General features: G+C 44.2%; 1 protein-coding gene across 2 annotated transcripts in view; it reads right to left on the bottom strand.

Moving 5' to 3' along the window:
- Positions 1 to 12,345, bottom strand: part of LOC139568350 (noelin-2-like) — a 97,584-nt gene that overhangs the window by 54,114 nt on the left and 31,125 nt on the right. For both annotated transcript variants that reach the window (XM_071390112.1, XM_071390111.1), the window contains one exon: positions 1 to 159. This exon is cut by the window's left edge and continues 61 nt beyond it. In XM_071390112.1, coding sequence (XP_071246213.1) covers positions 1 to 159 — 159 coding nt within the window. The remainder of the gene's footprint in view (positions 160 to 12,345) is intronic.

Below are 12,345 nucleotides of genomic sequence, written 5' to 3'. Positions count from 1 at the left end.
TTCATAGTCGTAGGCCCCCACCTCCTCCTGAATGGCTGTCAGGATGATTGACAGGTTAAGGACCTCCCCTCGGAGCAAGGCCAGGGTCTGGAGGTCTAACCTGTACTGGTCAATCACCGACAACAGGGGGTGCAGCTGAGACATCTGACCCTTCAACTCCTAAAGGATGGAGGAGAGGAGAGGAGGATGAGAAGGAGAGGAGAGGAGAAGGAGAGATAGAGGAGAGGAGAAGGAGATATAGAGGAGAGGGAGATGAGGAGAGATAGAGGAGAGGAGAGGAGAGGAGAGGAGAGGAGAGGAGAGGAGAGGAGAGGAGAGGAGAGGAGAGGAGAGAAGAGGAGAGGAGAGGAGAGGAGAGGAGAGGAGAGGAGAGGAGAGGAGAGGAGAGGAGAGGAGAGGAGAAGGAGATATAGAGGAGAGGGAGATGAGGAGAGATAGAGGAGAGGAGAGGAGAGGAGAGGAGAGGAGAGGAGAGGAGAGGAGAGGAGAGGAGAGGAGAGGAGAGGTAGATGAGAAGGAGAGGAGAGGAGAGGCAATGAGAGATAGAGGAAAGGAGAGGGAGATGAGAAGGAGAGAAAGAGGAGACCATCCTACCCATGCTAGATTACGGAGACACGCTAGATTACGGAGACACAGACAAAATGCCATAGATAGCTCTTTCGTCCCACCCCACACACATGCAGAGACCTCACCTGGCTTCACTTGTCCCTCCTGAGACGAAACCTCTCTCATCATCACTCAATGCCTAGGTTTACCTCCACTGTACTCACATCCTACCATATCCTTGTCTGTACATTATGCCTTGAATCTATTCTATCACACCCATAAATCTGCTCCCGTTATTCTCTGTCCCCAACACACTAGACAACCAGTTCTTATAGCCTTTAGCCGTACCCTTATCTTACTCCTCCTCTGTTCCTCTGGTGATGTAGAGGTTAACCCAGGCCCTGCAGCCCCCAGTTCCACTCCTATTCCCCAGGCGCTATCATTTGTTGACTTCTGTAATCGTAAAAGCCTTGGTTTCATGCATGTTAACATTAGAAGCCTCCTCCCTAAGTTTGTTTTATTCACTGCTTTAGCACACTCCGCCAACCCTGATGTCCTAGCCGTGTCTGAATCCTGGCTTAGGAAGGCCACCAAAAATTCTGAAATGTTCCTCCCCAACTACAACATTTTCCGCCAAGATAGAACTGCCAAAGGGGGTGGAGTTGCGATCTACTTCAGAGACAGCCTGCAGAGTTCTGTCATACTATACAGGTCTGTGCCCAAACAGTTCGAGCTTCTACTTTTAAAAATCCACCTTTCCAGAAAAAAGTCTCTCACTGTTGTTATTGACCCCCCTCAGCCCCCAGCTGTGCCCTAGACACCATACGCGAACTGATTGCCCCCCATCTATCTTCAGAGTTCGTACTGTTAGGTGACCTAAACTGGGATATGCTTAACACCCCGGCCGTCCTACAATCTAAGCTAGATGCCCTCAATCTCACACAAATTATCAGGGAACCTACCAGGTACAACACTAAATGCGTAAACACGGGCACCCTCATAGATAAAATCCTGATCAACCTGTCCTCTAAATACACCTCTGCTGTCTTCAACCAGGATCTCAGCAATCACTGCCTCATTGCCTGCATCCGTAATGGGTCCTCGGTCAAACGACCACCCCTCATCACTGTCAAACGCTCCCTAAAACACTTCAGCGAGCAGGCCTTTCTAATCGACCTGGCCCGGGTATCCTGGAAGGATATTGACCTCATTCCGTCAGTAGAGGACGCCTGGTTATTCTTTAAAAGTGCTTTCCTCACCATCTTAAATAAGCATGCCCGAATTCAAAAAATGTAGAACTAAGAACAGATATAGCCCTTGGTTCACTCCAGACCTGACTGTCGTCGACCAGCACAAAAACATCCGGTGGCGTACTGCATTAGCATCGAGTCATCATCATCATCATCATCATCATCATCATCATCATCATCATCATCCCCTTTATGCAACTTCTGGGACACTGTAAAGTCCATGGAGAATTAGAGCACCTCCTCCCAGCTGCCCACTGCTCTGAGGCTAGGAAACACTGTCACCACCGATAAATCTATGATAATCAAACATTTCAATAAGCATTTTTCTACGGCTGGCCATGCTTTCCACTACCCCGGTCAACAGCTCTGCACCCCCCACAGCAACTTGCCCAAGCCTCCCCATTTCTCCTTCACCCAAATCCAGATAGCTGATGTTCTGAAAGAGCTGCAGAATCTGGACCCCTACAAATCAACTAGGCTAGACAATCTGGACCCTCTCTTTCTAAAATTATCCGCCGCAATTGTTGCAACCCCTATTACTAGCCTGTTCAACCTCTCTTTTGTATCTTCTGAGATCCCTAAAGATTGGAAAGCTGCCGCAGTCATCCCCCTCTTCAAAGGGGGTGACACTCTAGACCCAAGCTGTTACAGGGTAGGATATATCTATTTATATCCTACCCTGCCTTTCTAAAGTCTTCGAAAGCCAAGTTAACAAACAGATCACCGACCATTTCGAATCCCACCGTACCTTCTCCGCTATGCAATCTGGTTTCCGAGCTGGTCATGGGTGCACCTCAGCTACGCTAAAGGTCCTAAACGATATCATAACCGCCATCGATAAGAGACATTACTGTGCAGCCGTATTCATCGACCTGGCCAAGGATTTCGACTCTGTCAATCACCACATTCTTATCGGCAGACTCAACAGCCTCGCCTGGTTCACCAACTACTTCTCAGATAGAGTTCAGTGTGTCAATCTCCAATCCAAATTAAATCTAGAATCGGCTTCCTATTTTGCAACAAAGCATCCTTCATTCATGCTGCCAAACATACCCTTGTAAAACTGACTATCCTACCGATCCTTGACTTCGGCAATGTCATTTACAAAATAGCCTCCAACACTGCTCAGCAAATTGGATGTAGTCTATCACAGTGCCATCCGTTTTGTCACCAAAGCCCCATATACTACCAACCACTGCGACCTGTATGCTCTCGTTGGCTGGCCCTAGCTTCATATTCGTCGCCAAACCCACTGGCTCCAGGTCATCTATAAGTCTTTGTTAGGTAAAGCCCCGCCTTATCTCAGCTCACTGGTATATTTCACTGGTCACCCCCGAAGCCAATTCTTCCTTTGGCCGCCTTTCCTTCCAGTCCTCTGCTGCAAATGACTGGAACGAATTGCAAAAATCACTAAAGCTTATATCTCCCTCACTAACTTTAAGCACCAGCTGTCAGAGCAGCTTACCGATCATTGCACCTGTACATAGCCCATCTGTAAATAGCCCACCCAACTACCTCATCCCCATACTGTTATTTCCTCCTTTGCTCCTTGGCACCCCAGTATCTCTACTTGCACATTCATCTTCTGCACATCTATCACTCCGGTGTTTAATTGCTAATTATTTCACCACTATGGCCTATTTATTGCCTTACCTCCCCAATCTTATTACATTTGCATACACTGTATATAGACTTTTCTATTGTGTTATTGACTGTACGTTTGCTTATCTCATGTGTAACTCTGTGTTGTTTGTGTCGCACTGCTTTGCTTTATCTTGGCCAGATCGCAGTTGTAAATGAGAACTTGTTCTCAACTGGCCTACCTGGTTTTAAATAAAGGTGAAATAAAAAAATAAAAAAATATTTTTTTTTTTATAGATCAGCAGGTAAGGGTGCTCTCGAGTGGCTAGATTTTCTTTACCATTCGGCCTTCAGATTTGCAACCAATGCTCCTTATAGGACACATTTTGCACTCTATACTCCTCTGTATACCCGTCGCAAGACCCACTGGTTGATGCTTATTTATAAAACCCTCTTTGGCCTCACTCCCCTCTATCTGAGATATCTACTGCAGCCCTCATCCTCCACATACAACACCCATTCTGACAGTAACATTCTGTTAAAGGTCCCCAGAGCACACACATCCCTGGGTCGCTCATCTTTTCAGTTCGCTGCAGCTAGCGACTGGAACGAGCTGCAACAAACACTCAAACTGGACAGTTTTATCTCAATCTCTTCATTCAAAGACTCAATCATGGACACTTACTGACAGTTGTGGCTGCTTTGCGTGATGTATTGTTGTCTCTACCTTCTTGCCCTTTGTGCTGTTGTCTGTGCCCAATAATGTTTGTACCATGTTTTGTGCTGCTACCATGTTGCGTTGCTACCATGTTGTTGTCATGTTGTGTTGCTACCATGCTGTGTTGTCATGTGTTGCTGCCTTGCTATGTTGTTGTCTTAGATCTCTCTTTATGTAGTGTTGTGTTGTCTCTCTTGTCGTGATTTGTCCTATATTTATATTTTATTTATTTTTCATCCCAGTCCCCGTCCCCGCAGGAGGCCTTTTGCCTTTTGGTAGGCCGTCATTGAAAATAAGAATTTGTTCTTAACTGACTTGCCCAGTTAATTAAAGATTAAATAAAAAATTAATAAAACCAAACAACAAGTTGAGTCCATAAATGATGTAATATGCCAGGGAGATATGATATACTGTAGCTAAGAAAGTAATACTAAGTGTATGTTGTGTGGTAAGATGTTAGTAGCCCATGTGCCTCACCCTAATAATTTGGTCCCTTTCCCCCTCATAACATAGCCTTCTGTTCTGACTTGGTGGTGTACATGTAGCCTATAGCCTGTTTTAGAGAAATGTAATCATTGAATATTGTAACGGCTTTCACTGTCTGCTTATATGCCCCCTTTATTTATCCTACGGTTATGACTTGGTGTACAGGGAGAGCACTGTAAGAACGGCCCATGTTCTGAATTCTGTCGCTGTACATTTCAAAAGAGCTGAACAAATAGTTATATTGACTACGTCTGTAGTCGCTCGCTCATTAATGTCTTAATTTAAATTACTGATCGCTTCTTATCCGCTTGTCGTCCCCTTATGCCATAGTTTGTACATCTCAATTGTCAGTAGAAACCACATTTGTTTAGGCAAGTCAGCCATATCAGCTATGGTTTTTTAAAGGCAGTAAATGAGGCTGAACGAACTGTTTCGCTGCCAGACAAGGCTCCGCTGATATTTTTATTTATTTATTTTATTGAACCTTTATTTAACTAGGCAGGTGTAGCAGTGGTAAAGATTCACTACATGGTGCTATAAAGAAAGCTCTCCTGACAGCTTCATGTAGAGGCCCTAACAGTTTATGGGCACAGTTTGTCACCGTTATAGTGCAATGAATGTATTGTTTAGTGTTGTGTTGTGTAGTGGCTTTGCTGGCATGCATCTAACATTATTTATTTATTGCCCCACCAAGATATACATGCTAAAATCCCCACTGAAATGGAGAGAGAGGAAGAGGGTTGGAGAGAGAGAAAGAAGGTTGGAGAGAGAGAAAGGTGGTTGGAGAGAGAGAAAGACGGTTGGAGAAAGAGAAAGAGGGTTGGAGAGAGAAAGAGGATTGGAGAGAGAGAAAGAGGGTTGGAGAGAGAGAAAGAGGGATGAGAGAGAGAAAGAGGGATGGAGAGAGAAAGAGGGTTGGAGAGAGAGAAAGAAGGTTGGAGAGAGAAAGAGGGTTGGAGAGAGAAAGAGGGATGGAGAGAGAGAAAGAGGGTTGGAGAGAGAGAAAGAGGGATGGAGAGAGAGAAAGAGGGTTGGAGAGAGAGAAAGGTGGTTGGAGAGAGAGAAAGAGGGTTGGAGAGAGAGAAAGAGGGATAGAGAGAGAGAAAGAGGGATGAGAGAGAAAGAGGGTTGGAGAGAGAGGAAGAGGGTTGGAGAGAGAGAAAGAGGGTTGGAGAGAGAGAAGGAGGGTTGGAGAGAGAGAAAGACAGATGGAGAAAGAGAAAGAGGGATGAGAGAGAGAAAGAGGGTTGGAGAGAGAAAGAGGGTTGGAGAGAGAGAAAGAGGGATGAGAGAGAAAGAGGGATGGAGAGAAAGAAAGAGGGTTGGAGAGAGAGAAAGAAGGTTGGAGAGAGAGAAAGAGGGTTGGAGAGAGAGAAAAAGGGTTGGAGAGAGAGAGAGGGATGAGAGAGAGAAAGAGGGATGAGAGAGAGAAAGAGGAATGGAAAGAGAGAAAGAGGGATGAGAGAGAGAAAGAGGGCTGAGAGAGAGAAAGAAGGAGGAGAGAGAGAAAGAGGGTTGGAGAGAGAGAAAGAGGATTGGAGAGAGAGAAAGAGGGATGAGAGAGAGAAAGAGGGATGGAGAGAGAGAAAGAGGGTTGGAGAGAGAGAAAGAAGGTTGGAGAGAGAGAAAGAGGGTTGGAGAGAGAGAAAGGTGGTTGGAGAGAGAGAAAGATGGTTGGAGAAAGAGAAAGAGGGTTGGAGAGAGAGAAAGAGGGTTGGAGAGAGAGAAAGGTGGTTGGAGAGAGAGAAAGAGGGTTGGAGAGAGAGAAAGAGGGATAGAGAGAGAGAAAGAGGGATGAGAGAGAGGAAGAGGGTTGGAGAGAGAGAAAGAGGGTTGGCGAGAGAGAAAGAGGATTGGAGAGAGAGAAAGAGGGTTGGAGAGATAGAAAGAGGGATGAGAGAGAGAAAGAGGGTTGGAGAGAGAGAAAGAGGGATGAGAGAGAGAAAGAGGGATGGAGAGAGAGAAAGAGGGTTGGAGAGAGAGAAAGAAGGTTGGAGAGAGAGAAAGAGGGTTGGAAAGAGAAAGAGGGATGAGAGAGAGAAAGAGGGTTGGAGAGAGAGAAAGAGGGTTGGAGAGAGAGAAAGAGGGTTGGAGAGAGAGAAAGAGGGTTGGAGAGAGAGAACGAGGGTTGGAGAGAGAGAAAGAGGGATGAGAGAGAGAAAGAAGGTTGGAGAGAGAGAAAGAGGAATGAGAGAGAGAAAGAGGGATGGAGAGAGAGAAAGAGGGTTGGAGAAAGAAAGAAGGTTGGAGAGAGAGAAAGAGGGTTTGCGAGAGATTGAGGGATGGAGAGAGAGAAAGAGGATTGGAGAGAGAGAAAGAGGGATGTAGAGAGAGAAAGAGGGATGTAGAGAGAGAAAGAGGGTTGGAGAGAGAGAAAGAAGGTTGGAGAGAGAGAAAGAGGGTTGGAGAGAGAAAGAGGGATGGAGAGAGAGAAAGAGGGTTGGAGAGAGAGAAAGAGGGATGGAGAGATAGAAAGAGGGTTGGAGAGAGAGAAAGAGGGTTGGAGAGAGAGAAAGAGGGTTGGAGAGAGTGAAAGAGGGTTGGAGAGAGAGAAAGGTGGTTGGAGAGAGAGAAAGGTGGTTGGAGAGAGAGAAAGAGGGGTGAAGAGAGAGAAAGAGGGATGGAGAGAGAGAAAGAGGGTTGGAAAGAGAGTAAGGTGGTTGGAGAGAGAGAAAGAGGGTTGGAGAGAGAGAAAGGTGGTTGGAGAGAGAGAAAGAGGGATGCGAGAGAGAAAGAGGGATGGAAAGAGAGAATGGAAAGAGAGAAAGAGGGATTAGAGAGAGAAAGAGGGATGAGAGAGAGAAAGAGGGATGGAGAGAGAGAAAGAGGGTTGGAGAGAGAGAAAGGTGGTTGGAGAGAGAGAAAGAGGGATGTGAGAGAGAAAGAGGGATGGAAAGAGAGAAAGGGGGATGGAAAGAGAGAAAGAGGGATGGAAAGAGAGAAAGAGGGATTAGAGAGAGAAAGAGGGATGAGAGAGAGAAAGAGGGATGAGAGAGAAAGAGGGATGGAAAGAGAGAAAGGGGGATGGAAAGAGAGAAAGAGGGATGGAAAGAGAGAAAGAGGGATTAGAGAGAGAAAGAGGGATTAGAGAGAGAAAGAGGGAAGAGAGAGAGAAAGAGGGATGAGAGAGAGAAAGAGGAATGAAAAGAGAGAAAGTGGGATGGAAAGAGAGAAAGAGGGATGGAAAGAAAGAAAGAGGGATTAGAGAGAAAGAGGGATGGAAAGAGAGAAAGAGGGATGAGAGAGAGAAAGAGGGATGAGAGAGAAAGAGTCATAGAAAGAGAAAGAGGGATGAGAGAGGGATGAGAGAGATAATTATTTAGATGAAACATTAGATGAAGATATCATCACCCCAGGAGAACAGTAAATCATTCACCCCCCCCCCCCCCCCCCCCACCACCACCACACACACACACACACACACACACACACACACACACACACACACACACACACACACACACACACACACACACACACACACACACACACACACACACACAGTTAAAGGCCAGGGAAATAGATAGATAGACAGATAGATATAATTAGAACACAGAACACAGTAGCCAGATCGAAGAGCAGGAAGCAGCCAATTAGAATCAAGCTGAAATAGAATGGGAATACTGTAGTTATAGGGGTTAATATGAGGGTTACACACAGACACTCATACTTACACACACACACACACACACACACACACACACACACACACACACACACACACACACACACACACACACACACACACACACACACACACACACACACACACACACACACACACACACACACAGTTAAAGGCCATACCCTGCCGTCAGTAAAACAAGAGAGAGAGTAAAACAACGTTTGGTGGATAATCCCTCTCCTGCTATCTTCTCTCCTTCAACTATCTCTCCAACCCTCTCTTCTCTCCTCCTCGCGCTAATCTCTCACACTCTTTATCACTCTAATGCTCCCTCTATTAAATCCATCACTCTCTCTCTCTCTCTCTCTCTCTCTCTCTCTCTCTCTCTCTCTCTCTCTCTCTCTCTCTCTCTCTCTCTCTCTCTCTCTCTCTCTCTCTCTCTCTCTCTCTGTCTGCCCTTCAGTTCTCCTCAGCAAAAACATTGAACAGCATTAGTTCTCTCTTTCTCTCTGACTTTCTCTCACTCCAGCCCTCCAGATCTCCCATCTCTTCTCCCTCCTCTTCCCTCCTCTCTTTCTCTCTCTCCAACCTGGTCTCAGAGCATTTAGTATTATTCTGTACGTAAATCCGAATCACTCTATTTAGTATGGTATGTTAAGTTTTGTATGGTATGTTAAGTTTTGTATGGTATGTATTAGTTTGTGGATGTTACGAAGGACAATTCGTATTATATGTTATGAATTTGCTAAACATACAAAACGTACTATATGTTACGAATTATCAAAATGTATGATATCTTATGAATTCTAGCTAGGTGGCTTGGTGGCTAACGTTAGCTAGCTGGCTAATGTTAGCTAGGCTAGGGGTTAGGGTTAAGGTTAGGGTTAAATGTAGGTGTTAGGTTAAAGGGTTAAGGTTAGGGGAAGGGGAAGGGTTAGCTAAAAGGGTTAAGGTTAGGGTTAGGGGAAGGGTTAGCTAACATCCTACGTAGTTGCTAGTAGTTGAAAAGTTGCTAATTATCTAAAATGCTAAAGTTGTCTGTGATGAGATTCGAACTCACAATCTTTGGGTTGCTAGACGTTTGAGTTATACGTCAACACATCCACCCCGACCAATGGCCCCTACTTTCTATTTTCCCTTCAATGAAAATTACACCCCAAAACTATCTTTTGGTATTTGTTTCATTAGTCTATTGTTGACATAGTCCCAAAATGTATTTCTTGTCAGCAATCAAGTTTCAAGATATGTAACTTTCAAAATACAAAAATCATCCCCGTATGATGAATTTTGCATCATATGATATTTAATGCATCATGCATTTTGCATCATCCGGGGATGATTTTTGTATTTTGAAAGATTTTTGGGTAATTTTCCTTGAAGTAACCATCTGTCTCATGTAACCATACCAAATGTAACATGTCATAATAATTTGATCGTCCCGGATTTACATTTACTATGTTATGTCTAGTCTATGAGACCAGGCTGCTCTACCACACTCTCCCTCCCATTTGCCTTCTCAAATCAAATCAAAGGGAGAGTGATGATTGGAGAGGCAACGCCCTGGTTGGAAAATCTTGAAATTGAGTTTAAAAACAACCAACCTAAAGCTATGAATGTACCCAGCAAGGTAGCATAGCTAGCTAGCACTGATGTCAGGTAGATAGTTAGCTACAGTTACCCAGAGCAGGCTAGCTAGTCTTATAGTCTGGTCATTTATTCCAATATATTTCACAATTCCCCAAAATATGTTTATGAAGTTGTCTAAGTTTTATAGGGTCCTCAATACGAGACGAAGCCGATAATGCAGCTTTTGTTGATTAAATATGACATTCTGCGGCCACCGGAGTCACGACACGAGACTACAGTTTGCACAAGTGATCATAGTTCTTTACTCGCTCCCTCTAAATCCATCGGGCCGATGGGTTAACGTTAGTGAACTGGACCTCCACCTGAGATGACAATCAAACTGCATCTGGTTTCCATGGGGATTCCCCCAAGGGGAAGTGGCTACGCGCGAGGGCTGAGCTGGACGTGTTTGGACTGCAGCCCAGGTTTCACAACATATGTACCAACCACCATGTTCTCATTGGGTTTCCAGGTAGTGTAATAACACAATGTACCAGTAACGTTTTCCCAGCAAACCAACATTTGGTTCTGTGAATGTTCTCATTGGGTTTCCAGGTAGTGTAATAACACAATGTACCAGTAACGTTTTCCCAGCAAACCAACATTTGGTTCTGTGAATGTTCTCATTGGGTTCCCAGGTAGTGTAATAACACAATGTACCAGTAACGTTTTCCCAGCAAACCAACATTTGGTTCTGTGAATGTTCTCATTGGGTTTCCAGGTAGTGTAATAACACAATGTACCAGTAACGTTTTCCCAGCAAACCAACATTTGGTTCTGTGAATGTTCTCATTGGGTTTCCAGGTAGTGTAATAACACAATGTACCAGTAACGTTTTCCCAGCAAACCAACATTTGGTTCTGTGAATGTTCTCATTGGGTTTCCAGGTAGTGTAATAACACAATGTACCAGTCACGTTTTCCCAGCAAACCAACATTTGGTTCTGTGAATGTTCTCATTGGGTTTCCATGTAGTGTAATAACACAATGTACCAGTCACGTTTTCCCAGCAAACCAACATTTGGTTCTGTGAATGTTCTCATTGGGTTTCCAGGTAGTGTAATAACACAATGTACCAGTCATGTTTTCCCAGCAAACCAACATTTGGTTCTGTGAATGTTCTCATTGGGTTTCCAGGTAGTGTAATAACACAATGTACCAGTAACGTTTTCCCAGCAAACCAACATTTGGTTCTGTGAATGTTCTCATTGGGTTTCCAGGTAGTGTAATAACACAATGTACCAGTAACGTTTTCCCAGCAAACCAACATTTGGTTCTGTGAATGTTCTCATTGGGTTTCCAGGTAGTGTAATAACACAATGTACCAGTCATGTTTTCCCAGGAGACCAACATTTGGTTCTGTGAATGTTCTCATTGGGTTTCCAGGTAGTGTAATAACACAATGTACCAGTCATGTTTTCCCAGCAAACCAACATTTGGTTCTGTGAATGTTCTCATTGGGTTTCCAGGTAGTGTAATAACACAATGTACCAGTAACGTTTTCCCAGGAAACCAACATTTGGTTCTGTGAATGTTCTCATTGGGTTTCCAGGTAGTGTAATAACACAATGTACCAGTAACGTTTTCCCAGGAAACCAACATTTGGTTCTGTGAATGTTCTCATTGGGTTTCCAGGTAGTGTAATAACACAATGTACCAGTCATGTTTTCCCAGCAAACCAAGATTTGGTTCTGTGAATGTTCTCATTGGGTTTCCAGGTAGTGTAATAACACAATGTACCAGTCATGTTTTCCCAGCAAACCAACATTTGGTTCTGTGAATGTTCTCATTGGGTTTCCAGGTAGTGTAATAACACAATGTACCAGTAACGTTTTCCCAGCAAACCAACATTTGGTTCTGTGAATGTTCTCATTGGGTTTCCAGGTAGTGTAATAACACAATGTACCAGTCATGTTTTCCCAGGAAACCAACATTTGGTTCTGTGAATGTTCTCATTGGGTTTCCAGGTAGTGTAATAACACAATGTACCAGTCATGTTTTCCCAGCAAACCAACATTTGGTTCTGTGAATGTTCTCATTGGGTTTCCAGGTAGTGTAATAACACAATGTACCAGTAACGTTTTCCCAGGAAACCAACATTTGGTTCTGTGAATGTTCTCATTGGGTTTCCAGGTAGTGTAATAACACAATATACCAGTCATGTTTTCCCAGCAAACCAACATTTGGTTCTGTGAATGTTCTCATTGGGTTTCCAGGTAGTGTAATAACACAATGTACCAGTCATGTTTTCCCAGCAAACCAACATTTGGTTCTGTGAATGTTCTCATTGGGTTTCCAGGTAGTGTAATAACACACGGTATCTGTCATGTTTTCCCAGCAAACCAACATTTGGTTCTGTGAATGTTCTCATTGGGTTTCCAGGTAGTGTAATAACACAATGTACCAGTCATGTTTTCCCAGCAAACCAACATTTGGTTCTGTGAATGTTCTCATTGGGTTTCCAGGTAGTGTAATAACACAATGTACCAGTCATGTTTTCCCAGCAAACCAACA

This window comes from Salvelinus alpinus, chromosome 2, assembly GCF_045679555.1.
Source record: "Salvelinus alpinus chromosome 2, SLU_Salpinus.1, whole genome shotgun sequence".
Classification (NCBI taxonomy): Eukaryota; Metazoa; Chordata; class Actinopteri; order Salmoniformes; family Salmonidae; genus Salvelinus; species Salvelinus alpinus.
This window is presented reverse-complemented; position numbering and strand designations above follow the sequence as displayed.